The 27,672-nt window shown below is 48.7% G+C and overlaps 1 protein-coding gene across 2 annotated transcripts in view; it reads left to right on the forward strand.

The window, feature by feature from the left end:
* Positions 1-26,031, forward strand: part of LOC103764352 (mitogen-activated protein kinase kinase kinase 3-like) — a 58,781-nt gene extending 32,750 nt beyond the window's left edge. For both annotated transcript variants that reach the window (XM_008931252.3, XM_018089217.2), the window contains exons 7-17: positions 1,265-1,376; positions 8,255-8,388; positions 11,046-11,119; positions 13,272-13,339; positions 15,196-15,288; positions 16,271-16,465; positions 17,252-17,400; positions 17,990-18,121; positions 21,032-21,161; positions 21,746-21,923; positions 23,163-26,031. In XM_008931252.3, the coding sequence (XP_008929500.3) occupies positions 1,265-1,376; positions 8,255-8,388; positions 11,046-11,119; positions 13,272-13,339; positions 15,196-15,288; positions 16,271-16,465; positions 17,252-17,400; positions 17,990-18,121; positions 21,032-21,161; positions 21,746-21,923; positions 23,163-23,391 (1,494 nt within the window). In that variant the 3' untranslated portion in view covers positions 23,392-26,031. The remainder of the gene's footprint in view (positions 1-1,264; positions 1,377-8,254; positions 8,389-11,045; positions 11,120-13,271; positions 13,340-15,195; positions 15,289-16,270; positions 16,466-17,251; positions 17,401-17,989; positions 18,122-21,031; positions 21,162-21,745; positions 21,924-23,162) is intronic.
* The last annotated feature ends 1,641 nt before the right edge of the window (positions 26,032-27,672 follow it).

Genomic DNA, 27,672 nt, shown 5'->3' on the forward strand with positions numbered 1-27,672 from the left:
GCAGACCCCCTTCTGCTTTCCATCTGGGGATGCTGCCACCATTCCTTTGTCACTTCTCTGTGTTCAAGGTGGTGCCCTGGCCCTTGCTGTGCTGAGTGGCAGTGTGGGGACTGTTCCCTCCATGTGCTGCTGCAGTACTAGAGGCTGGGAAGAGCAAACTGGAGAATGCTTCAGTCTCATGCAAAACTGTCTTTGTTTTTTTCCTTCATCTTTATTTATTTATTAGTTTTTCCTGAGCTCAGTGGTTTTGCAGTTAATCCCGTTAGCTTGACCTCGCCTGCACAGAGTGTCTTGCCAAAGCACATGTCGTGCTGCCCCAAGCACAGGCTGTAAAGCAAGGGATTTTTAGATGTTGCAACTCTGTTTCTTCTTATATTTCCTAGAAGTGCTGGAGAGACTGGGAGTCTTGAAACTCACAGTGCTTGTCCTCATGCTACCACTGGTGCTCACAGCCCCTGGAACTTCTCCACTCCTTTTGAGAGGCTTGGAAAGTGCAGGGACCAGCTCCCCTGGGGAAAACTGAGCCATCAGTTGGGGTTTCCTAAATCCTGGGTGGAAATGGGGCAATCTGCCCAGGCAATTGTGGGAACACAGCAGTATTGCAAGGCAGCTTCTAACAGCAGAGAAGCCAGGCAGACTCCTGCATACCTTTGAGAGTAGGTCCATCTCTTCCTTAAGCTCCTGCGTGTAGGAACATACGTTCCAAGGTCATACATGAAATTACCACAAAATCACAGCATCCTGTAGCATGTTATGTCAGTAAGACTTGGCCTCTACCATTTAAGTTACCATCTGGATATGCATTTCTTTGCTCTTCCCTTGTCTGTTTTCCCTGGTAGAGCCTGACCCTCCACTCTGTTCCTCTGCCCTGTTACAGAGGAACCTCCTGCAGCGCTGAGGCTGCCACTGGAGTCTAGGGAGCATGGAGGAGAGGTTCTGATTTTGGGGTCCCAAGTGTTTTCAGACCAGGGGTCAGTCTCTGTATCTTTCTGGAGATAACGCAGTGCAGGAACAGTCTTTTATGTCAAATATCTGCATTTACCATTATCTATTGGAGCTTAATCTTACTAGACTTTTACAAACAGATGTGAATTGTTTGTGAATGGTTTTTGGATCACTCCAGATTACGTGTGTCTCTTCTTTCTTTTTTTTTTTTTCGACAGTTCTTGGGTAATAGGGTCACGGGGAACCAAACAGAGGGTTTCACATGGTGTGTCCACAGGGCTCTGGCCAAGTCTGATCATTCTCTTTGTCTGATTACCAGCTCCTCCAGCCAAACAACAGCAAACAGCATGAAATGAGGATCTCCAGGTCCATGGGTGATATCATGGGATCCCTGTACAAGGACTCTGAGAGGACGCGCAAACACTCAACAGGTGGGTGAAACGCAGCACTATGCAGGGTGTGTTGTGCTGTTGCTGGCCACCACCCCCTTTCTCCTTTTTGTCACAACCCTGTGGGTGTCACAGTCTGGATGGCCGCCCTGATGTCCCCCACCAGTGACTCAGTGCAGTTGCTGCTCATCCTCAGCCTGAGTAGGAGACTACAAGCTGCACAGGTTGTGCTGAGCAGAGTCACGCTGGGCACAAAAGTGAGGAGAACAGGGGACCTAGGGTGTGATTTGGCAGGGATAAAAATTTCCAATGAATTTGATGCCACTGAGCTTTATCAAAATGAAGAGAGAGAATCTACAGAAAGCCAAGGATGTTTGGGACCTTGACATAGTTATTCCTTTAACCACGGGCTGTTGTTCTCTTGGCATTATCTCCCCCTTTCCCAGCTGGCAGAGTCATATTCATATGTCTTAATGGGCTTGGGCTCCTTGGCTCCTGGGCTGGGACCAGCTTCAGCATGTCCAAAAGGACCAAATGTGTGTCCCCCATGCCACCACTCTTCTCTTGTTGGTGAAATGATGTCTGTGGTAGCTGGTTTTGTTGTTTCTCAGGAGAACGGATGTGTGCAGTGTGTTGTGGTGGTCACATTCCAGAGGAAAGGGAGCATCCCTTTCCTTCAGAGGTGCTGGGAGTAGGTACCTGCAGCCCCTGAAGCCAGGCTGGCAACAAATGCCCGGTCTCTTCTTGCAGCCCTGCAGGGAGTAGATTTTGTTCGTGGTCTTGTGTGGTGCTTTCTTTGGTTTTCTGTGCTTGAGTTTATGCTCTTCTTGCTTTCTGAAATACTCTGAGCTTGTTTAAATGACAAGTCCTATTGATCAGTTGGCTGTGGGAACTTTGTGTGAAGAACCTTGGAGGATTTTGTGGAGAGCAGGGTGCCTTGTGCAGAACTGGTAAAGCAGCACACAGAACTATGTAGCAGGGATATATTTATTCATATTACAACCTATAGGCAGGATTAATGATTTTTTCACACAGTGAATGTTCTCTGCCATATCTGTGGATGCAGGTTGCAGGGAAATTTCTACAGATCCTTATTGTTTTCATGCAGTTATTCACCAACTATAGAAATTATAGCCTTGGATAAAGTGGGGCCTCCTATAAAAATGTACATGAAGAAATACTTCACCCTCCAAAGATCCTCTGTATTTATATGGCAGTAAACGCTTCCAAACTCTTTTCTCTGTGCAACAAAAGAGTGTTTTTCTCCAAGGATTTGCCCTTTCTCTGTTTCATAGCCTGTGCTGCCTTGATAACATATCCTGTGGTTTGCTGCATCTCAGACAATGATATATAGGAAATGTTCTTCCAGGGTAGGTCCAGCATACCCCTTGTGCAGCCATGCCCAGCTCTTACTGAAGCCAGGGGTGGGTGGTACATGTACAAGAGCTCTCTTTGGGCCTGGTGTTTGGATGTACCAGGGTTGTCTTTTTCTATTGTTGTTTTTTTTTTTCCTATCTCACATGGCTCTTGAGAGTTTGCCCAGAGTCTGGCAGAGTCACTTAGATGACCCTGAGTGAAATGCACACACAAATACATGGTAAAGCACAGAGCCTCAGCAGAAACTGTGCTTGAGCAAAACATCTCTGCTGCTCTTTTTTTTTTTTTTTTGGCACTTGTTAAGCTGTTAATGTAAGCCAGTGGAGAGCTGTGGCACTGGGAGCTGTCACTGATGTGTGAGCCAAGCGTGATGGGCAGAATTGATTCCACGTGTAGCTGTGCTAGGGAGAAGATGAGTTCTTGCAAAGTTAAGACTTTTCTGCTAACTTTTGTGCCATGTTTTGGCCTTTGCTTACTGTTTTGGAGCTGCTGTGGTACCAGAAGAGTCACCAACCAGCTCTGCACCACTGACTGTGAGATGTCACTGCCTTTGAGAACATCCTGAGCTCAGACAAGGCAGACAAAGGATGAGATGTCAGTTCTTCAAGGGTGAGAACCTGAGGTACAGATGGGTTTTGAGGGAATACCTGAATAGCAGAGTGGAGGAATGGGCATAACATGCTGGTTTAATCTAACAGAGGACTGGGCAGCACTAAATGTAGGACACAGTGTGTGTTAATGTTGGGATCTTCACGAGGCTCTCCTGGCCAGTTGCTAATGCACCAAAACCAGTGTCCTCAGCACTGTTACATAGTCAGGAAGCAAAGGTAACCAGCCCATGTTACAGTCATCCCTCTGTTTTTTTTCCACATAAACCATCAGTCTTGCTGTTAGTTTGCAAAGAGGTTGCAGCAAACCCTCTGCATGATAACAGAGGGTTACTCTTCTCTTTGGAGTTGTCTGGGGTCTGTATGAAGCTGCTGCAGCTCTGTTTAGGAGGTGTTCACAATCCAGCAGATGCAATTTTTGACCTCCTGAGTCAGACCTGGGTAATCCAGCAGCTGGGTAGGAACTCCAGTGAGCTGAAAGGGAGAGCAGTGTTTCAAATGGAGCATTAAACTGAATGTCAGGGAATAGACAGACAAATATGATCCTGTGTTTTGCTTTCCTGAAGCAGGGATTTCACTGAACTTGGTGGATTGTCAAAAGACAGCCTAAGAGGCTGGGAATCCTTTAGGAGAAACTATTCTTCACTTGCAGTTGCAAGGTATTTCACAGTGTTTTCCTTCTGCTGTCATCAAAGTGGTTGCTATCAAGTTCAGCTTTTCTCTTGAAACAACATTTAAAGGGAGATTCAAACTGACTTTATAATAAAAGGTAGTTCAGGGTCATGTTCTTCGTGTTTCTGAGATGTCTCATGTTTTTCTGCTGACTCTACCATGTAAACAGCAGCAAAAAGTAATAAAACTCTATGTTATTGGCACAAGCGTGTTGGAAGGGATGTAGATGTTCTGGGGGAGATTTGGCTATTTTTGCTTCTGCTGGGCAGAAAATGTCTTCACTCCATGTCCCTGAAAAACCTTATGCAAAGTCAGTATTTTCTTTTTATTTTTTTTCCACATAAACCTTTTCAGTGGAAATCCCCTTCCAGTCTTTTGGTGACCAGCATCTGCAAATGTTCGTCCAAGTGCCGGGAAACTTGGACTAAAATCCTTCTGAGTTCTCTATTTTGAGGTAACTGAGGGTTGTTTTTATTTACTTCGAGGAACTACGTGTTTCAGAACATTATTCACAAATTATTTAGGAACCCCATTCCAGAACCGCCATTCCAGTGGAAACCTTTGCCAGAAGCTTTATTTTTTTTTCTTTTTTTTTTCCTGTGGTTTTCCATGGTGGCAAACCAGGCTGCTGAGCTGTGGCATTGTGTGCCTGCCAGCCCTCTCCAGACCAGGAGCGTTGCAGGAGCTGGGATGGATGAGACCTCATTTTGAGAAGGGGTGGAAAATTTAGCTGTGTGCATCATACCAGCTGCTTTAGGGCTAGAAAATAGGCTCTGTCCTGCTTATTAGTATAGAAGTGCCCTAAATTTGCCTTAAATCAGGGTACAGTAATTCATCCCCAGAGGATCAGCATAGAGAGGATGGGACTTGTAGGGGTCCCACTGAAAAAGAAGAAATGAAGGAGATTTGGTCCATCTGCTCACACCTCCCCTTGACAGTCTGAGAGTGAGAAGTGTCTTGCAGGTTTCTCTCTTCCTCTTGATCCCTGAGTTTCTGCCAGGGCTCAGAGGAACACCGGCACATCTTGACGTCATGTCCCTCGTCTGGCTCCACGACAACGTCATCCAGGGCTGGGCTCTCCCTGGCTGCAGCTGTGAGCTCAGGCAGCTGCCAGCAAACCCTCCCCAGCCCTGACTTTTAAGGGGCTTCTCTTCCCTTCTTGATGCTGATCAGTAATGGATGAAGTTTTGGGAAGAGCAGGGGAAGGAGGAAGCCAGGGAATGCGGAGGCGGAGGTAAGCCAAGCCTGGCACGGGGGAACTGGCTGTACGTGCAGCACCACGAGCTCTGCACACACTGCATGAAAGGCACTTATTAAATAAAAATAACAGAAGGGAACATGAAAGACCCCAGTGGGTGCCAGCAGTGACTGTGAGTCTCCGTGCTGTCCTGGTTCTCCCTCCTCGGGACATGCTGTGCTCCAGTCTCAAATATATGGCTTTACATTAGTGTGTGTAATATGTGGAGCAGGAATCCCTGCCCAGAGCACCTTGCTCCAAAGGGTAACCGAGGTCAGATGCTCAAGCAGTGCCAATCTGCAGAGTTTCCCTGAGTTCAGGAATCCTAAACAGAGCTGCTGAGATGTGACCAGCAATGGGCCTTTAAAGAAGTGCCTCACAGCCTGCCCCATCCCCAGTGGAGCTGCCGTGTGATCCTGTACAGCCCAGGACAATCCCCTGGGGGCCTCCTCTCTCTGCCTGGTGCTGCTGCTGTTTCTTGAGTGTTAGGTCAAGTGTGAAGAGCATCCATGATGTGTCAAACAGGCACGTCTGGGCTTGTGTCTGTTTCTTCCTCTGCCTCAGGGTGGGTAAAGCAGCATTATCCAGTATATCCAATCAGCCTAGTGTTGCCCCCACTATGAATTAAATCTCCCACTGAGTACCACTGTTGCACTCTCTCTCTCTCTCTCTCTCTGCCTGACCCCTATTTTCCATTTCCTCACTCTACCAGCAGCACTGGCATTGCCCGAGGTTTTTTTAACAGGGCAGGATAGGGCTGGAACAGGGAATCAACCTTAAGCTCTGGGGCTCTGCTCCCACCACCTCCTGTGTTCCTCCAAAGTGGATGGGCATGCCTGGATGCAAAGCAGCAGCAGCCAGTGCTCCTGGAGGTGTGAAGCTGCATAAATTACTTTGGGCAGCACTTCTGCCCAAACAGCCTGGCTGAAAGTGCTCTGATTCAATCCAGCAGTTTCCAGGCATGCAAAAGCCTAAGCATTTTGTTTAACTTCCTCACCTGCTGGGAAATAGCTGGTGTCTTATCCCCTTTTAAAGTTTTTTGGCAGGAAATGTGACTCTGGAAGGTCGAACACAACTAACCTATGGCTGGGAGTAGTTGTTCCAGGCTAAGGCTTAATGTGAGATCATGCAAAGCCCTTGCGTTTGTGATAAATCTCATTTAACTGCCTGGGTTCAAAATCAAACAGGGCTTGTACAGCTCTTTGTAATACTGAAGACTTTCTGGGCAGTAAGTGAGTTATTGGAGCAAGAGAACCCAACAGCAGACCCCCACATATCACAGCAGTAACAGAAATGCTCAGCAGAGCTAAGATGAAGCTGTTACACCGTGCCAAATCCTCTGGCAGCTTTTTGGAGCAAGAGCCACCCAAAAAAGTCCTCATGCTGCATTCCAGATTGGCATCTGCCAAGCAAAGGAGGGGATGCTGATGCAGTGATTTATCCAGGGTGCCCGAACTGCTCAATGGTTAAACGTTTGTTTATTTATCTTCCAAGAGAGGATGCCGTACTTCCCAACTGGTTTTGTTTTTAGGGCTGGTGGAAAGCCAGTTCCTTATGAGCACTGCAGCACTTGAGAGATTCTCTCCCCTTGATCTTGGCATTACTTCAGTTGGAGTTTTTTCGCTGTGTTCTTATCCTGCAGGAAATCTCTGAAGGAGAAAATAGGAAGAAGAAAAAAAAGTAACTCAAAGCCATATGATTTTCATTTTTACAATCTGAGAAGGAGTCTGAAGGAAGATGTATCATGGGACAGAAATATCTGTGTGTTTGGTATAAATCCAGCAAGCCTGATTTAGTGATCTTTAGTGCTTGTGTGACAATGTTAATATTAGCAGCTCCTGATGTGTATCTTCGTAAGTGAAAGGTGGGGACTCGGATTTGTAGTGTTGATCACGCTGATGTATTCGTGCCAGAGATCCACATGGCACAGTAACTGTGATGCAGAATAGCAGCTGAAGAGGGAGAAGTTGTGTTGATTATCAGTGTTGACTTTTCGTGATGGGATAGGCCCCTTCCCAGCACCTTTCTCTTGTGCTTAGCCTGGACATGTTGTTACCAAATGGTAGCAACGAACCAAAGATTTGGCAAGAGCACCGCAAAAATGGATATGAAGTGTAAGGAAACACATCTCCATGTGACTCCTAGCTCCTCAAGGATGTGTGCTTTCTAGAAGTCTGCTTAAAAACAAGTTGTTGTGTTGTTTGAAAGCTCATGTTGCACAATGCCGACCAGCTAAGGCTCCAGCACGGAGCAGCACGGATCTCCGTCAGCAATTCCCTGCCATGAGGTGATGACAGAGCAGGGATGGAGGGGAGTAACCACAGAGAGAAAGTGGAGCCAGGCCTGTGCATCTGGGCCAAGCAAGGGCAACAAGGCCTAAAACCTAAAAAGGCACAAGGAATCAGTTAGAGTGGATCTGGGGAATAAGGGGGGGAATGGGTCATCTACGTAAGCAAGCTGCAGAGTTCTCTCCCAGGTGCAAAATGGAAGCTGGTTTTCCTTCATCTTTAATTTCATGTTGGGAAAGGGTAGAGAAGGGTGTTTGAGCACAAATCGTTTTCCGTATAAGAAGTGTTGAAGGGATGTTGCACTCAGTTCACCTGGGCTGTTTCCCAGATTGCTGAACGAGGCAGTGACGTGCTCCAGGGAGGAAATGGCCCAGAGGTCAAAGAGGGGAGGTGGGTTTGGAGTTTGTGGTTTGCTTTGAGATTGAGTGATTGTATCACAACAAAACTCTGGAGCCCTTTCCTTTCTGGCATCAGCAGCACGCCTGGATACAGTGCACAGCTCTTAGCATCCAGGGTGGGTTGAAGTCAAGTCTGCTACATGTTGTGTGGCCCCGTAGCAACAAACTCTCCGTGTTGCAAACGCTTTGCAGGATGCCCATAAACAGTATCACACCTCTAGATCCTCCATTCCCATCCACACAAGCTCAAACCCAGCAGCATCTCCAGGAGGTCTGTGATCGCTGGAAGGACTTGGGTTGGCAGGTCCCCCCTTTGACCTGTGCCTTTCCCGTGTCCCAGGCTCTCTGCACACTGGCCGGAGCTCTCCGCCCCCGGGCAGTGTTCCTGAGGAGCAGCAGCAGATCGCCCGCCAAGGATCCTACACCAGCATCAACAGCGAGGGCGAGTTCATCCCTGAGACCATGGACCAGAACGTGAGTGGGGCTGGGCTGTGTGGGTTAAACTGGGACGGCGTTGGGAGCGAGGGAGGCTGAGCTGTGGGAGCTGTTCCCACTGTTACATCCCCAGCGGGGCCTGTGCATGGGGCTCAGGCCTGCTTTTTCCAGGAATGGGTGCCCCCAGGCTTGGCGTGCCTGAGAAATGGCAGGCCCGATTCCCAGGAACCCTGGGAGCCAGCTGCAGTGGGGATGGCAAATGTGCTTGGGCACCTCAGGTAGCTCTGGAGGAGCACGGATCTGGGACACACGTGTGCACCAGGCCATCGTGGCTGCAGCGTTCCCAGATCCCGTGGACCATGAGGGAATGTGCCAAGCAACCGATTGCCTGTGATTGCAACAGCCTGGGGATATCAGCAGCTCCTGCTGCTTCCCATGTGCAGTTTCTGCCTGAGCTCCAGTTACAGTTCTTGGCTCTACCCACAGCCTCTCTCTGTGGTTTTGTGTCTCTGTTCCTCTCCCATATATTTACATTTTTTTTCCTCTTTGAATAAGGAGTTTGTGTATTCCAGACTCTCAGTATTAAAAGAGCAGCAAGCTCTTCAGTGATGAGCAGTACCCCTTCCTCCAGCCAAACTGGTGCCCATGGTGGGGAAAACTCTGCAGTGCTAAAGGACTGGAGGGGAGCAGCTTACACCTCCCTCTCTCTCCATCCCTGCTCAACCATAGCTATAGCTCTGAAGAGCTGTGGATCCTGTGAAGTCAGCTGGGAACATAAATCATTCTTGTTAAGCTCTTGGGAGTGCAGGATGAAGATCCACAATTTTCAGGAGGGACGTGGAGGGACTTTGGGAAGGCACTAAGTTCACTCTGTCGGGGTGCTGTGCTGGCCTGGGGAGATGTGCACTCCCTACAGTCCAACAGCACCCACTGACTCCACTTTTGTGTGCAGGCTGTGCCGGTGTTTCCATGGCAAAGTTTGTGTTTGCAACAATTTATTATACAGCCACTAATAAAATAAGGAGCAGTCACTCTGGCTGAGTCTTGGCAGCGTCAGAGCGCAGATGTATCGTGTGCTCCCCGCAGCCAGAAGTTGGCTTTCTGTTGTTTTCACATGCCTTCCAAACACGTTAGGGAGGATTAAGACAAAGTGTGTGCATGCAGGAGGAGGGTCCCCATGACCCCCTTTGGGTGTAAATCAGCACAGCTCCTCCAGCTGTTCACGGAGCTCCATCAGTTCAGAGGCCTGAGCCTGTTCCTGATGAAGGTTCCCAGATGCTCTCCTTGCTTTTCCCCAGCATCACACTGTGGGTGGCTTGCAGCCCTTCTCTGGTGAATTAAATGCAGGAAAAAGGGAGTTTGAGGGTGGTTTGGGTTTTTCTTCCTTTTCTCATTGAGCAGCCATGCTTTTCCCTATATGGGCTTTGCCCTCAGAATGTCCTTGTACTGCTGCTTCTATACGTGCCTCGCAGAAAACCACTTACAAGTTGGAGTTTGCTGCCCATTGGGGAATGCCCCTGTGCAAGCCTGTGATGTAACTGTGGTCTTGAGACCAGCCTGGCAGATGAACAGAGGCTGAGTATGGAGCATGCTCCAATTCCCAATTTTATGCTTTTGAGAAATTAGTGTGTTTCAGCATTAGCTGCTGGGAGAGATCTGTCATGGCTGGCAGAGGCGGGGAGTGGGTTTTAGGAGAGGTCTTCATCCTCTTTGGCTAGTGCATTTTGAAGGGTGAGGGTTTTGGTTTAAAAACTGGAAAGCAGAGAAAAATTGCACTTTGCAGTTGGGCCTGTCCAGCCAAAACAATAGGAGCTGTTGTGACAACCAGTCGAGGAGGTCTTACAGGAACAGCACATGGAAAGGGAGGCTGTTGGGGAAGGAGGAGCGATGTGGGAACCAGCAAAATGTGACTCCACGTGGTGTTTAACCCTCGTTACTCAGCTTTCCCAGGAGTGAGCTGGGCTGGCTGTGGAGCAGGGCTGAGCAGTGTGTGCAGCCAGGAGGGAGCGTGGTGCTGCCGGCAGCACAGCGTGGCCCGGAGCAGGCTCTGCTCCATGTGGAAGTGCACACAGCCCCTGGGTTTACCACTCCACACAAACCCTCTATTGTTACTAACCAGCTATAAATAACCCCGGCCAGTACAATGTCTCATCCAGGAAGCAACACAAATGCAGCTTTTGACTCACTGGGCTGGTGAGAGCCAAGCCGGTTCCTCCGGCCAAAAACCCTGATGATGCTGCGCTTATCAGTGGAGACGAAGGCTGGGCTCGTGTACCAGGGCAGCTCGGGAAGTCAGGAGTCCAGGGCTGCAGTCCTGGCTGTGGTACACAATATCCACTTGGCCTTGGGCACATCTTTTGTGTCCTGATACATATTTTCTTTCAGTATTATTATTATACTTTGAATCTCATTGACTTCTCCTCATGCTTTGAGCATCAGGGTGCTAGTTATCTTTGCCTCAGTTTTCCTTCTGGCAAACAGCAGTTAGAAAGAACAAAAAATGCAGAGAGGGCATCATAAATGGATTTCCACTGGGAAGAAAATTTTTGTTAGACTGAATCTCATCCCTATGGGACTGGCATCAGCTGGTGTAAATCAGCTGGCTTTGGAGCAGCTTTGTTGATTCTGCAGAGGTTCTGGAGCTTGAGGAGCTGCAGTGCATGGTTTCATTGTTTCCCCTTTTCTTTCACTGTCAGATGCTTGAAGCTTTCATCAGCCCTGACGACTCGCTGTCTGGGAGCTGCCAGTCGCTGGACAGATCTGTGGACAGGTGAGTTGTACTTCCCATCATGTTCACCAGCTGAAATGCAGCCTCTGCTCCACAGCGGGAGAGAAGTGGAGTCAGCGGCATCCCCTGAGATTTCTGCTGGGGTGAGGATGCACCTGAGCGAAACAAATTTATCTTTAACGCTGAAAACCAGATCCTAGCACAGATGTCTGTGGGATGGTATGATTTGAGTTGCAGTAACCTGAGCTGGACAAAGACAGCCTGGCTTTGTGTGCCCAGGTTTTCTTTTTTTTTTTGTCAGACCCCTCTCATAGAATTATGCAATGGTTTGGGTTGGAAGGGACCTTAAAGATCATCTCATTCCACCCCCCTGCCATGGGCAGGGACACTTTCCACTAGACCAGGTTGCTCCGAGCCCTGTCCAGCCTGGCCTTGAACAATTCAAGGATGGGGCAGCCACAGCTTCTCTGGGCAACCTTGTCAGGGCCTTCCCACCCTCACAGTAACTCCTCTGGCTCTCTGCAGTCACCAGGTCAATACTCCATTAGCCTTTCCATGTCCCCTCCTCCCCGAGCATGCTGTCTGCTCTCCATTGACCACTGGTAAACTCAGCAGCCCCTGTGCACTGCCAGCAGCCACAGACGTGTCAGTCAAGGTGCTGAGGACACCAGACAAGCAATAACTAAGTTTAGCTTCTCAGCAGGAAGCAACTGGGACACGTTGTACTAACCCAGGCTGGGACTCAATGGCTGATGCGGCTGCTCGGTCCCGACTCACACGTGCACAGAAACTGTATGTTTGCTGCTGTGCATAAGACACAGTGTCCTTTTGGGAAGCGGTATATTATTTTTTTTTCCGTCTGCATCAAAGATTTTCTATTTTTTTCCGCTGTTGCTTTTGCCATACAGCACCAGGGCTGTGTTCCAGCAGGTCTGCATCGGGTTGATTGTGTAGCGTGCTTTGGGTTTGCTGCTCTGTGCAGCTTTGGATCTGTCTCAGCATCGTGGTCCATTTCCTTTTTGTGGCTTTTAATAATTTCCTGTGATGTATTTGCTCATTGTTACGGCTGTATCGAAGCTGGATTCCTTGTGCTCCCAGCCTCTCTGCCCCAGCTTTGCTTTTGCACAGACTTCGCCGGGAAGAGCAGCAGAAGGAGTGTGGGCTGGTTGTAACACTTGCGTTGGGAACTGAGAGAAGAGTTTTGGGCGTCTTTGTGAGAGGGTGGTATGGCTTGATTTCACATGCAAAGCAGGCAGGTGTGTCCAGTCATGGGGTCTAGGAGCTGGAAAAGGCCCAAGAAGGGCTGTGTTATTCCAAGGCAGGAAGAGGAGTAAGACTATTCCTGCAAAGATATAACTGAGCCCTTGCAGCCAATTGCTTGGGATGGCATCAGCTCCAGGGAGCAGAGTGAGTTACCAGGCATGGTGGCCAGGCTGAGGCTCAGGAACAGCACAACAAATTCCTCTCTGCCATAACAGTGATCAGCTTTGACATGAGCAGGTTTCAGAGAACTTCACAAAGCTGATTTCTGCGCTGTGCTCATATTGTTGAAAGGGAAAGTGGCAAAGCAATGTGTCCAGATCACCCTGTTGGCCCTTACAGAGTCTGGGGTGAAACTGGGATTGCTGAGGTCCCCTTGCAGTGCTTTATCATCTCTCAGTGTACTTCAAAGACCTTGAGCCTTGAGGCACCAATCCTGCTCTCTCCCTCCTGGTCTCCTGGGAGTGTGCATATTCCCAGTGGTGGAACAGACCCTCCTGTGAGAGGAGGGTGGGGGATGATGTTGCAGAAAAGGGGAAACCTGCATGAATTGGGCATGACTGAAGGACTTTAGTGTGTACATCTGCAGCAACTGAACAATGCTCATAGAAAGCAGAGTTGCACAGTTGAATACTTGATGCTGAGGGCAGAGAAATGTGCAGCCCTCTTGTGCAGCCTTGTGCACAGGTGTTCTGATCTTTGGCTGCTTCTTTTCAGCCTGGTGACTGTGGTTTTTGCAGCATCTCTTTTGTTTGCCACAGGAACACGCTGTGATCCAGCAGAGAAAACCAATTTTATTTTTGTGCAGGATGAGGATGGGAGCTCAGTGATCAGTGCAGCTTGTGGTTTAGCCTGTCCTTTCTAAAGTCTATTAATTCCATAGCCTTTCTGATATAATAAATGTATCCTGCTTTTTTTTTTCATCTCTTTGTAGCCCTCCTTTTACGCAAACCCCTGTTCCTGGAAGGAAGAGCCATCCCAAAGACAGCCTTGATTGCATGGGTAAGCACTCTTGGTGGTTTATATTTGCTTAAAAGTATAAAAAGTATGTAGTGAAGAGGCTGGATAAAGGCTATTAGAGAGATGGCACTGCATGGAAAGTAATTAAAAGCAATCAAGCAAACCAACCTCACTGCTTAGGTTACACTTCAGAATTGACCCTGCAATGATCAAACCTGAATGTTCTCTAAAATTAAAAGACCCAGAGCACCAAACACAGGCAGGGCTGCTCTTGTCTTCATTTACCCTTCTTGACTCTGCAGCAGCGCTGGTAGCACTGAAGAACCTTTGGGCCTGATTTGGGTATCAATTTACAGCAACAACAGTCCAAACTGGTCAGCAAAGGCCATGAAGTAGATGAATATAAGCAAGTAAAGCTTTTGAGAGATCTGTGTTGGAAGATGTTGCTGAGAGGGCTGTGCTCTTCTGTTTGGAGAAAACTGTGAGGTGCTGGCAAGCTGCAAACAGCCTTGTGGGATCACCTTTTGTCTCTGATAGTACCTGGGAGCTGTCCCTTCAGGATCTCCACTTCCTACAGAGCAAAACTCAACTCTCTCTAGGGAGTTACACCTCTTCTGCTTGCATTAACAATAATCTGCAATAGTGCAAATGCTGTTAGAGAAACCTACTGGTAACTTGCAGGGATCATAAGTTACTGCTTAATCACTTATAAACATCCAGCTGGTTAAATCATGGAAACTCTGCAATATTGTAATGACTTGCACTATTAAAAATGAGCAAATGGCAGCCAGCCTGTGGCAGGAGAACTCATTCCTGGCCTGAGGCAGGATTTCTAGATTGAACTGCAGAGATGAAGCTGCAGTCAGGCCACGTTGCAGAAGGTTTTTAATGCTCCCCCTGTGGCATTTTGCTTTGAGACACCACTGGGCACCATCGCTTACACGTGGCTCCCCGAGAACCTCTTGCCCTGTCCTTGTTGCTTCTCCTGCTGACCATATTTCAGCCATTATGTGCTCCTTTTGGCAATCATGCTGAAGAGCAGCAGAGGCCAGGAACGGCCTCCAAGGAGCGGCTGCTGGCCCCAGGCTAAGACAAACAAACAATCAGAACGGGCTGTGTCATTAGAACTGGAGGGAGGAAAAACAGCAGGTGAAAGATGGGGAGGGATGTTTTAATCTCAAGTTATTTGGTGCTACCAGCAATGGCTTTTATTAAAAAAATATATCCTTATCTCTTATGTCCATCCATCTCTCTCATCATCCCATTTTTGAACTCTGATGGTCTTTAATCCCTTCTGTATATTCTATCTTTCTAGCATTTAATCAAAGTAAATATAAAAGTTTGGAGCTCTGGAGGTATAAATTGGTCCCTGGCTTTCAGAGGTGAGGAGTCGCATCTGAGAAGAAAGAGGGGAGAGATTGTCTGGTATTGGCACAAGTGCTGGATTTCTGCATTTCCCTGGAAATAACTGACTTCAGAGCAAAGGTTTTGGATATATGGATCTAGGCCTGACCCTGCCTGGCAGTTCTGTATCCACACTGATTTTTGTGTTTTCCATGTGCAAATAAGACGTTTAGTGCTCTGCCTTGGAAACTAGGCATGGTTCACGTCAGTCCTCTGCCTTTCACTTGAACAGTGTGGGCCAGGGTCCTTAAAGTCAGCAGTTAAACCTCTGCTTTAGGGGCACCAAGAGCAGTGTGTCTAACCCTGATTTTCCACTGAGGAGTGTGTGACTGTGGAGCGATTTCAGAGGGAGCCTTGGGGAACGTAGGCTTGTGTAAATGAACAGCTTGTCACCTCGTTCTTCCCCGTAGTTCAGTGTTTCCCGTAAGAAACACTCTGGGCATTTGATACGGAGCTGATCTCGGAAACATGTGTGTCTTCTTCCCTCCTGTCAGATTTCGACATCCCGTTCTGCGAGAGGTTTGGGAAGGGCGGGACGTTCCCGAGGCAGTACCACCTCTCCCAAAGCCGCAAGGACTACAGTGACGGTAAGAAAAGGGTGGGTGATCGGGCCAGGGTCTTGATGGCTTGTGACAGTGCTTGGGACTGGAAAGACCTGGGAAGGAGAGGTTTCTAATAAAGGGAGAACCGCCAAGGAATTTGGGATTCACTTGTGTGTTCTGAGGAGCATCCTCCGTGCGACCCTGGGGCTCTGCTCTTGGGAAGTGCTGAGCATCTACGGCCTGTAGGAAAGTCAGTGCTCAGCTCCTCTGCTGCTCACACCTGCAGTTTTAACTTAGCCTTGTGGATGATTGGCATTTCTCATCCCTGGCAAAATCAACCTTTCAGTTTCTCTAAATTGCTTGTTTTTTGAGGATGCTGTTTTATGACCTTTACAGCAGGTTTCTCACAGAGCTGTAGGAAATCCCTGAGCAATTTCAGGGTAGCAGTTTCTGTTCTGTTCTCTGTTTTCAGCTGTTGAGTTCTGAGCTTTGGGGACCACTCCATCACCTTTTTCCTGCTCTTTCCTTCACTGTGTGAGACTGCAAGTGGTGGGAGGCCAAACTGAATTAGAATCAAATTCCCTTGGGAAAAAAGTAGTGAGTACATGCAGAGAGCATATTGAGCCTTCCAGAATGAACTTCATCTCTCACTGACACCCCTGTGAAAGCAGGTCTGGCACTGCTGTGTGGTCATTTGCATTATGGACTTAGGGGATGGCAGGGATAATTTGCAATGTAAATCCCTGCCTGTTCAATGTTTAATTGTGATTAACAGCCAACAAACCCCCTAATGTAATTAAACTCTTGCAAACCCCTCTGGAAGCATCTGCATTAGATGTAATTCCTGCTGTTATCAACTCTTAAATTGAATTTAAAATGTTTGCAGGGCTTTGCTTCAGTTTAATTACAGTTGTTTTGTTTAATTTGAAGAGACGAGGATCTGGGCAGTGATGTGAGAAGGTGGTGACAGGTAGGTCCAACCTGGTGTGTGTGTTCTTGCTGTAACTTTCCCCCTTTTCTCCTGCAGGTCGGAGGACTTTCCCCAGGAGTTACTTCCCGCAGGAGAACCTGTTCCAGCTCGTCCCCTCCAGCAGAACCAAGAGCTTTAATGGGGACAGCAAGCTCAGCACGCTGCAGTACGACGAGTACAGGCCCAAATGTTGGAACAATTGTGAGAAGGGTCTGCAGGTCTTCAGCACCTCCCCTACAAAAGCGAGGAACTGTGAGTGAAACAAAGCCCCGAGTGCCTGAGGTCTCAGCAGAGCTGAGCCTCAACACAAAACTGAGTTACCAAGACCTGCTGAGTTACCATGAGCAGCTGAGTCAACCATGGGTGAATGCACCCCCAGCACAAGACACATTGCATGAGCTTGTGTCTCAATGAGAATGATTTAATACAATACACTGTATCTTACCTTGGCCTTGATGCACTTGCTGGGTTGCAGAAAATTGCTCGTGTGTTGGACTGTCAGTGTGCTCATGCAGCAGAAGCTTCAGGGAGACTTGGGTTGTGGGAGCAAATGCATCCAGAGGCTCCACTCCTTGGATTACATTGCTGTCACCCCAGCACCCAGGCTCCTCTGCCATTGCAAAACTGCCCATACTGTAGAACTTGGTGCATTTGGGGCCCGTTCAGTGATAAATAACAACCTAGGAATGAGCAGTGAGATAAAAAAAGTCCTTACTGGTCCCTACCTGGGTTGCTGCTCAACCATGCTGTATCTCGCTAACCAGTCTCAGAGCAGAGGGGCAAGTCCAACACTGGCTAAGAAAACAGGTTTTGGAGGAGGGACTCTTAATGAAATAGGACTTTTTTAGGACTTGACACTGCTTAATGCTAGTGCAGACTGGGAGACATCCCCCCATGCCAGTAGCACCAGTGCTAAAACTGGTTTGTCCTGGTGCCCCTGGGAGAGGGTGGCTCACTGACTGCCCTGCACACTGTCTGGTCAGGAGGATGCTGAAGCCTCCCTGATGCACTCTTTGAGCCCTCTCCTCTCTTGTACAGCCCTGCAGGCACCTGTGAACTGGAGGCTGGGGAAGCTGCTGGGAAGAGGAGCTTTTGGGGAGGTTTATCTCTGCTACGATGCTGACACTGGGCGGGAGCTGTCGGTGAAGCAGGTGCCTTTTGATCCTGACAGCCAAGAGACAAGTAAAGTGAGTATGAGGGCAGGACTCTGTTCTGCACCACCTTGGGGAGTTGTGGGCTGGAGGCTGAGGGTGGAGGTGTCTGTGTCCCTGATGGAAGGCAGTGTGTGGAGGCAGGGTGTTGTTTTCCCTCTCTAGAGTGGTCCTGAATGGCTTCTGGCACCAGTCAGGGTGCTCTGGTGCCTTCTCTGCCTCTTAGTCCCTTGGTCACATTGGCCTGCTCTGTCTCAGGTATCATCTCTTGCAGATGTGACTACTTTTCCTTAGTTTTGTCCTTCTTGCTCCCCTTCACCTTCTCTCCTCTCTGGGCACTGCATTAGCTTTGCTAGGGACTTCATTGACACCTTTTAAGAAAAACTCCTGGAACATAAGTAATAATAAGTAAACTTGTCTCAAAGCCAAGCCCTTGTGTATCCCATGTGTCTCTCTCCTTACCTTTCTCTTAAGGCAGTACTCCTCATTTCTGAGCCTCCTGTGGCCAGTTTCTTCGCAGGCAGCTTCACAGGGGCTGCAAAAAGTGTGCTCAGCATCGAGCAGTATTTGGATAATATTCCCAAAGTTATCATTCCCTTTCACAAGGAAGTCTGTTTTGTTACAGGAGGTGAATGCTTTAGAATGTGAGATCCAGCTGCTGAAGACTCTCCGTCACGACAGGATAGTGCAGTACTACGGGTGCCTGAGGGACCCTGAGGAGAAGAAGCTGTCTATCTTTGTTGAATACATGCCAGGGGTAAGTGTGGCTCCTGTCCTGAATGGCAGAAAACAGATTGAAACTGTCCTGGAGTTTGGTGAAATTTGGATCTGGAGCCAAACTATCCAGCTGAGCTGCTGCATAGCTGATGAGCTAAACCAGAGCACTGGCTGCATCCCTAAGGACCTGGGAAAGCTTAGGATGTGAGTCAGATGTCATAGTGAAGCCCCTCAACGTGCACTGGGTGAAATGAAAAGCCTTACAGGCAGGTTTTAGGTTTGAATCCTGGAGCAGGGTGTGTTCACAGTCTGGAATCTGCACTTGGTGAATGTGGGACGTGATCCAGGATCTGGCTCCAAACACTGTGGCCTGAGCCCACCCTTAAGTATTTATTGCAAATCCCTGCAGGAAAAGCTAATAGTACAACTGTCCTCCCACAGCTGTCACCAATTATTTGTGGCTTTTCAGCACGTGTGTATTAAAAACAGTGTTACTCACTTGGAGCCTTCTGTTGAGGACAGAGCTTTTCGTGGGGAGCGTTATGGTCTTGTGCACGAGCGGCTTCAATTTGTGACTTTGCTGATACAGAATGAAATAGCCCCTGGGAAAAAGAAGGTCAGAAAGCTTTGAGGGAGTCTAAGCAGGGCTGGAAAATGTACATGGATGAGCTGAACATCTCTTTCTGTTTGGGAGCTTGTGAATTACATCAGCCATTAGACAAAGTCATCAGTTGGTGTAAATCAGCATAACGCTATTTACATTGCTGGAGGATCTGTTCTCCCAAGTCCCTCCTGTCCAGCTGGATTTGTTCCCCAGAGTGTGGGAGAATAAACCCTTGTTTATACAGATATTTGTAAGGTCAGAAGGGACAATTAAGTCATCTGGCTGCAAATAATTTTGGTCTTTAGTAAACGTGCTAGAAGCTCTCCTAACACATCTTGCATGTGAGGGGTCAGGTGGACTTCCATGCATCTGAGTCCCTTCCAAGCCATGTCCTCCCTCTCTCCCTGTGGGCAGACATCTCATTTTAAGGTCTCACCATGAGGCGTGGACCCAGAGGAGTAAATCCCAGGAATTCCAGCAGTCCCCTTGCTGCTTATTCCGCAGCGTGCCGATGTTTGCTAGCAGCCAGGAAACCAGCATTTGATGCTGGGGCAGCGTCCAGCAGGGCTGGAAGTTCAGTGTTTGTTTTTTTTAATGATAAACCCGAGCTCTGACCAAATACAGATTGACTTTGCTGCTGAAACAACAGTTCATTTCACAAAAGCAGCCCAGGGCTCTGGTTTCCAAGGCCAGTGGAAGTGAGTGAGTTCCCAGACCTTGCAGGGCAGCAGCTCTGCAATGCTGGGTCTGGCCAAACTTCCAATTTAAGACAGATAGCTTGGCAAAATCTTCATGGGGCCAAGCTTGGGTGCATCATTAGCTTGTTGTTCTTATGAACCCAGTTAATAGCTGACTTTGTAGTTTCTGTCCTGCCCATAAGCTATTTTATTTAATTTGTGCTTGGAAAACAGAATGACTACAGGCCTCAAAGAACCTGTGTCCCCTTCTTGTTTGATGTCCCCCCTCAGGGGGAGGGAGGACAGGATAAGAAAGCTTGTTTGGTTTGTGGGTGAGTGAACATACCCTGCATACAGGTTGTGTGAGGGGGTCATTTAGAGCATTTCGGGTGGCTCCAGCAGTGCTGTGAAAGGGAAAGGAGAGGCCCATCCACAGGATCACCACCAGCCTCAAAAGAAGCCAAAACAGTAGCTGGGCAGAGCAACAGCAGAGTTGGGTGGATGTGGAAAAGCTGATAAAGTTTGACAGACTGACTTGGAGCAGAGCAGCCACTGTTCCCAGAACAGAAGGACTGGCAATCTTGGATCAACCCCAGAGCTGCAGGACAGGCAGAAGCAGCATGAGTTTCCCCTCCTGCTTCCCAGCTAACCTGACTACTGGAGGTAGAGCTGAGTGTGAACCCCAAATCTGCCTCTGGTTCATCCTGCTAAAACCCGGCTCTGGCGCAGTGAGACACATCCGACTTTCAAGTGGACAGAAAATGCAGCTAAAGCCAAGGGTGTCAGCCTCTTGCAGATGATAATATCTGCACCTCTGCGTCCTTTCCTCTTTGATCTATAAAATCAAACCAGTTTGAGAGATTCAATTAGTAGCAAATTCCCTACCCTGGGTCTTCTTGTTGGAGCAGTCCTGTGAGTGGGTGGTTGTCCCTCATGGCCATGGGTGCTCCTTGCTGTGTGAAGTTTTGGGAGGAGGCTTCATAGAAGACTTGAGTTCTCTTGGCCCCAAGAACTGGCTCTCTACAGCTACCTGAAAGGAGGTTGTGGGCAGGTGGGGTCATTCTTTTCTCTTACGTAACAAATGATAGGACAAGGGGAAACAATAGGGAAAGGGGAGATTTAGATTGAATATTAGAAAAATTCCTTCACTGGAAGGGTGATGAAGCATTGGAACAGGCTGCCTAGGGAAGTGGGCAGAAAACCCTGGAAGTGTTCAGAAAACACATGGCTTGGTGTTGAATGGCAGTGCTGGGTTAATGGTTGGACTCGATGATCTCAGAGGTCTTTTCCAACCATAATGATTCTATGAATTTAATTAGTCAAGTTGATCATCTCGCTTTGAGTTGTAATTCCTCATCAGTTTGGTCCATCTCCATGAGGTGGTGACACCCATCCAGCCACTAGAGGGGGAAAAAGGTCTGTAGTGCTGCCAGGAGGAAGCACCGACATGCACCAGAAACTACCTTTTTCTCCGCTGAGATCTGGGGTATGAGCACAAATCTTTCCTCCGTTCAGCACTAAGTGGACTTTTGCTGTTTCTACACAGAATGGTTTTGGGGTTTTTTTTGAGCTGGATGATAAAACGGTCAGGAAAGCTTAAAAAGTTCCTGTGACACGATAGTTCTGCTGGTCCTTACGGCGGGTTCATCATGTTGTTTCTTTGCAACAGGGCTCAATAAAGGACCAGCTAAAAGCTTACGGTGCTCTGACCGAGAACGTCACACGGAAGTACACCAGGCAGATCCTGCAGGGAGTCTTCTACCTACACAGCAATATGATTGTCCACAGGGACATTAAAGGTGAGTGGATAATACAGAGAGGCTTCTTGCTTGCTTGGATTTGTTCAACCCAGCCTCCCCCGGCCCCAGTATAAATTCTTGTGCACAGCATAGTGCTGGGATCTCACATTTAAAGTATTTTTGCCCCTGCCCTTCACCAGCTTGAACCATGAAAATCTTGAACGTGCAGCTGAAGCCAAAATCTTGTGCTGTCTTCTCTCAAGAGGAATTATTGTTAGCTGCTCTTGCACATGTGAAAACCTGGTGTAACATACCCAGGAACTGAGAGGCTCTGGCATTTGGAAAGGTCTGGGGCTCTATTCTGCTGTCTGGGGTGGGGAGGATGATCTGTCGGCCCCCATCCACTGCTCACTTCTGGGAAACGTGCTGAGTGAGGGGATGCTGGTGGGAGTCAACCCTCTTGGAGAGCAGCTGCTTTAGGAGAAAAGGATTTTACATAATGCTGAGTCCAGCCCCACCACGGCCCTTTGGGTCCCCCATGCCCAGCTCTGTGCCCGTGCCCTTCCTGCTCTCCTCACTGGAGCCACTTCAGTTCAGGTTGTTGCTTTCATCTCTTGGGGTTTTGTCTTTGCTTTTCACCCCAGGTGCCAATATCCTGAGAGATTCTGCTGGAAATGTGAAACTTGGAGATTTTGGGGCCAGCAAACGCATCCAGACCATCTGCATGTCTGGGACTGGGATTAAATCTGTCACGGGAACACCGTACTGGATGAGCCCGGAGGTTATCAGTGGAGAGGGCTATGGAAGGAAAGCTGATGTGTGGTAAGGGATACAGTACAAACCCCACCACTGCTGCTTAAATCAAGCAATCCTTTGGGGAAGTTGTAATGGGAACAACAGGTGTAGCTAGTAGTTGGAAGCAGTGCAAAGGGTGGAAATAGGAGATGTGTGTTAGGATCAGCTGTGTGGATATCCAGAGGGAGCATGTTGTAGCTGAAGATCCCAAAACAGGAGCAGTCAGAATCAGAGCTTGCTTTTGGAAGCTCTTGTCGTGTGTGAGTATCATGTTCAGCTTAGTCCCATAACTGCTCTCAATTCTGGAAAGCAAGTTGATAACGAAGTTCACTAAAAGAGCTGTTGAGTTTTGGTGGCCCTGATTTTAGGTTTGCTAAGCCGAGCTCAGAGGCTCAGAAGATCTAAGAGGCCTTTCAAAATCTGCTCCTGGATGCTTGCATGTGGCTCAGGCACGAAGACAACAAAAACTACTGGCTGCTTGTGAATGATTTAATTTGTGAAGGATGTCAGATGGAGCCTGAAAGAGTTGGGATAACAGTATTAATCCTCCCAATAAATGAGGAGGAAGTACTGCCTTCAGTGTGCTTTCCATTGCGTGACCAAGCAAGTAGCTTCAACAAAAACTAGTCCTTCCAAGAGAATCCTATTTGGTGGGGGAAAGCTAGGGAGTCCTTAGCAGGCAGCCATGTACCCTGCACCACCTGCCCTGGCTGATAGAAGGGAAATGTGGTTTAATTTTTTTAGAATCAACTATGAATGGAGGTGGCAGAGTGTCCCTGCTGAGACAAGGACGACTCAGCAGTTCAGAGAGAAACCTCACAGGCTCTTTGCTGCTCATCAGATGTGTTCTTTCTCAGATACACCTCAGAGATAAGGTTGGGAATGAGCAAACATGTTTCATTCTGGCTCAGCTTCCTGGGAGCTACATGGTATTGCTGAAACTATGGTGTCTGAACCTGTGCCTGGGCTTCCCTTCAGGGGATGCCCTGATAAGATCTCTCAAGCAGTTTTATGAAACTTAGTATCTGATGGTTAACGTAGGCAGAAAATCCACCAGCTTTAGGGCAAAGCTCCTGATTCACTCCTGCTGTGGGAGTGGAAATCCCAGTGCCAAGTGCGACCAGGGAGCTTTGGGGGACATGTGCTCACCTCGTGGGCGTTTGCTTCCCACACAGTCCATTCAGGCAGGTGATCAGACATCACCTGCAGGTCCACCACCCCTGACCCTTTCCCCCCGCCTCACCCCTGTGCTTGGCACTGTTGCAGGAGCGTGGCCTGCACCGTGGTGGAGATGTTAACGGAGAAGCCGCCGTGGGCAGAGTTCGAGGCCATGGCGGCTATTTTCAAGATCGCCACCCAGCCGACCAACCCCCAGCTCCCCGACAGCGTCTCCAGCTGCTGCCGAAACTTCCTCAAGCAGATCTTCGTGGAGGAGAAGCGGAGGCCGACGGCCGAGGACCTGCTGAGACACCCCTTCGTCAACTGCGGGCTCTGAGCCCCCGGCAGCGGGGTTGGGAAGCGCCGGCGGGACGGGGGTGGCCGCTGGACCCGCGGTCAGACCCCTGCCCGGGGCTGTCCTGGCAGTGGCCTCCGCAGGTCCCTTCTCACTCGTCGCTGCCTCGGCACCCGCCGCGCTGTTGGATTTTCAAGCTGCGTTCGGGACTGTTGGCGCCGGGAATTCGGAGCGAGGGATTTCCCGGACTGTGCGGGTGCTGGCCTGGGACCACGTAACCTCCTCGCCGCCAGCGGTACCGGGGTTGTCCCCCCTCATCGTGTAACTGATCTCTTGGGGGAAGTGCAGCAAATGGGGTCTGTCCCCCCAGCATGACGGCGGTGCTGGCAGCACCCTCAGGACCGGGGGAGGAATCGAATGCTCAGTGGCCATCACTGCCTTTCGCAGAGGAACAGAGACAGGGCCTTCAGCCGAGCCGGAGGAGATGATCCTCAGACCGCAGAGTCGGGGGGACCCGGGTGTCCCCGTTCCCAAGGGGACCGACCCCGCTGGAGCTCGTGGGACCAGCCGGCGGCTCCGGGGGGGCGGCGTTTCAATCTGTCCTGTGCCTTACGCGGTTACAATCAAGGAGTGATGCTCGACTCGGAGTCGGGTGTGATGATGCAGCAGCTGTGTTGACTTTGCGTTTGTGTGTGTGTGTGTGTGTGTGTGTGTGTGTGTGAGTCTGGGAAGAAAGGGGTCTTCTCGGGGTGCAGGAGGTCTCTGCTGGGTACACCCACGGACGGATGCCCGGGACCCCTGCCACGGGCTGAGGGCTGTTTAAATGACAATGGTGTTTAAATGCTGTTGATGCTGGCAGGGCTCAGCACCAGCCAGATCACGTTGGGAACCATCAGGATTCCGGTGGGAGCTGAAGGGAATCTCCGCGAGGATGGCTCTGCTCAGCCACAGCTCTGCTAATCCATGCCCGTGCTGCTATGCTGGGGCTGGGAGGATGCCAATGTGTTTTGGAAATGAAGCTGTAGGAAGAGCCCAGGGGGGTCTTTGTAAAACCCAAGCGAGTGCCTAAAATTAGGCAGAGAGGACCAGTGCTTGTGGATCTGGGTGCCTTCTCCTCCATGCCTTGTGGGACCATCCCCAGGTACAGGGAAGGGGGATGTCATCTCCCTGGTGGTGCCTAAGGGAGCAGCTGCAGGATCATGGAGCCTCAGACCAGGGGAGTGGATCTGTGGTGGTCGAGGGGAGCTGGAAGGAGATTTCTTCCCACAGTAGATTTAAAGTTGTAGGAGAAAATGGGCCAGTTGAAAGCAGAGCTGGGCTGTGGCCTCTGACCAGCTGGAAAACTGGTCAGAGTTTTCCAGCAGTGGCCTCTGTCCCTGCTGGAAAACCTTGGCAGGGAGCACGCACAGAATCCCTGGAAGGTAATTAAATAATTAATCAGATCTTGGTTGTTTTGGATAAATTAGTTGCTCCAACCCACCTCCCCCTTCCCTGCGGAGTTATCTAGTTCCACCTGGCTCAGCAAAGGGTTAAATAAGAAGGTATTGGGAGGTTCCATCCTCAGGCCAGCACCAGACACAGGTTTATTTTAACACTGACGTTCATTGAAAATGAAAAGTGTTGCTTAGACTTAAGAGGAAAGTGAGAAATTGGTTGTTTGTGTGAATACATCCTTGAATTCTTCCGCATGGAGATCAAGGCTTTGCAGTGCTGGTGTGGCGGTGGGAGTGTTTCTGCATCCTTAGCTCTGAAAAGAGAAGCAAAATTTAAGAGGTTGCCCAAAGAAGCTGTGGGTGACCCTTCTCTGGAAATGTTCAAGGCCAGTTTGGACGGGGCTTGGAGCAACCTGGTCTAGTGGAAGGTGTTCCTGCCCGTGGCAGGGTGCTTGGAACAAGATGACCTTTAAGATCCCTTCCAGCCCAAAACATTCGATGATTTCATGATTCTAAGGGTTATTTCAGTTTTAAAATAATGAAACTCTGTGAGTGTTAGGGCAAATTAAAAGACATAGCTAAAATAATTCCCTGTAAGTTTGCCTGAAAGCTGCAGAGGCTGGTTATTGCCTAGGCTGGGATCTGGGGAAGCTGGGGGGCAGTGATGGAGCAGCACTGGGGGTTTGTGCCAGTTGACCATGGCAGTGATGGACAGCTTTCCTTGAGGGGGCAAAGTCACCCCTTGCCAAGGGGGAATGAAGGACTTTATTCTGTGAACAGGACCAAACCCATCAGTCTGAGCAGTAATATGGGATGGCTGGAAACAAATACAAGGGAAAAAAAAAATCAACTTTGGCTGGGAAGGGGCTTGGCAGAAGAGAGCAACAAAGTACGTGTTCACCAAAAAAAAAAAAAAATCAAAACCATTTTTAAGCTGTTTTCTTCTCTTTCATTGAATCTGGTTTGGGTTTTCTCAGTCCTTCAGTGGTGGGTGGGTGTTTTCCTTCTCTCCAAAGCCTTGAGAGCAAAAGGCTCTCAAGCCCAAAACACTCCCAGGGCCCTCAAACCACCCAAACATCCCGTGGATGGATGTGGCTCGTGGGGATGTGTGTGTGTGTGTGTGTGTGTGTGTGTGTTTGAGACACTCCTCAGGTGCCTTTGCCTCTCTGGTTTGTAAAACCCTTGCAGTGTTCTGATGTACAGAATGGAACCAGGAAAAGCGAATGGAATATCCTGCCATGTAAAGTCATTTTCTGTTGGTTTGGTTTGGTTTGATTTTATTTTACTTTGCCTGTAGCAGGCCCTGCAGCTTCCCCTGTGAGCTGCATCCCCCGGTATCCATGGAGAAATTAATTCCCCTTGGGAAGGAGGCTGGAGTGGGATATTGGAACAGGCTGCCCAGGAAAGTGGTGGAATCAACATTACTGGAAGTGTTCAAAAAGTGTGTGGGTGTGACACTTGGGGACGTGGTTTAGTGTTGAACATGGTTGGACTCGATGATCTTGAAGGTCTTTCCCAACCTTAATGATTCCACAATCCTACATTTCCATTGCCTGTCCCCTGCTCACCAGTACAGCCCCTTCCCAGCAGGGCAGGGGCACAAAGGACACCTGGTTTGACCATCCCAGGGCAGCAGCGGGGCCAGAGGGTGACAAGGAGATGATGATTCCCAGGGTTCTCTGGAACTAATGGATCTGTGCAGTTCTCTGACCCGATGGCTCTGCGTGTCCCTTTGTCCTGACATCCCACCTTGTATTCCAAACACATAGGCTTTTATAATTTTAAATTTAATATAATTTTTGTTTATTTTTATTTCAAAATTTTATTTTTTCTTTATTTCTATTTCTTCTTCATTCCCCCTCTTCCCCCCTCTTTTCCTCTTTTTTTCTTTTTCCCTTTTTTCTCTTTTCCTTTTTTCTCCTTTTTTCCTTTTTTTCCTTCTCTCCTGCATTTTTCTTTTTTCCTTTTCATCCTTTTTTCCTGCTTTTTCCTATATTTTTTCCCATATTTTTTTCTTTTTTATCCTTTCTCCTTTTTTCCCTTTTTCATTTTTTTCCTTTTTCCCTTTTTTCTTTTTTCTCCTTTTTTCTCCTTTTTTCTCCTTTTTTCTCCTTTTTTCTCCTTTTTTCTCCTTTTTTCTCCTTTTTTCTCCTTTTTTCTCCTTTATTTCTGCTTTTTTCCCCCTTTTTTTCTCCTTTCCCCCCGCTTTTTCCTGTTTTCTTTTTTCTCCTTTTTTCTTATCTTTACTCCTTTTTTTCTCCTTTCCCCCCGCTTTTTCCTATTTTCTTTTTTCTCCTTTTTTCTTATCTTTACTCCTTTTTTTCTTTTTCCTTTTTTCTCCTTATTTTCTTTTTTCTTATCTTTACTCCTTTCTTTCCTTTTCTTCCCTTTATATTTTTCCCTTTTTTTTCTCCCCTTTTTCCCGCCTTTTAATTTTTATTATTTTGTTTATTTTTTTCTTTATCAACCCGATTCCTTTACTTCAAATTTCCCTATTTACCCCAACACCTATTTAAATTTAAGCTCAGCCTTGTGGGTTCGCTGGGCTCGGCTTGGCCGTTCGGGGGCGGAGCGCGGGTTACCCCGGGGGGCGTGGCCATGCAAATGAGGAGGGACTGTGACTATCACCGCCCCCAGTATGCAAATGAGGAGGGCAATAACAATAGAGATGGCTGTATGTAAATAAGGGGGCGGAGTCATGCAAATGAAGAGGGCTGTGACCATCCCGGGAGCCTGCACGTAAATGAGGGGGCCGGGCCATGCAAATGTCCGCCGTCAGTGACAAGATGGCGGCGGCGGCGGCGGCGGGGCAGCTGGTGCTGGCACCTCTCGGGGCCGCCTCGCCGAGGGCTGTGCCCTGTGCCGGGGCCCCCGCGGGCGCCAGCCCCGA

Source organism: Manacus vitellinus, unplaced genomic scaffold (genome assembly GCF_001715985.3).
Source record: "Manacus vitellinus isolate BGI_N305 unplaced genomic scaffold, ASM171598v3 scaffold_12_pilon, whole genome shotgun sequence".
Taxonomy (NCBI): domain Eukaryota; kingdom Metazoa; phylum Chordata; class Aves; order Passeriformes; family Pipridae; genus Manacus; species Manacus vitellinus.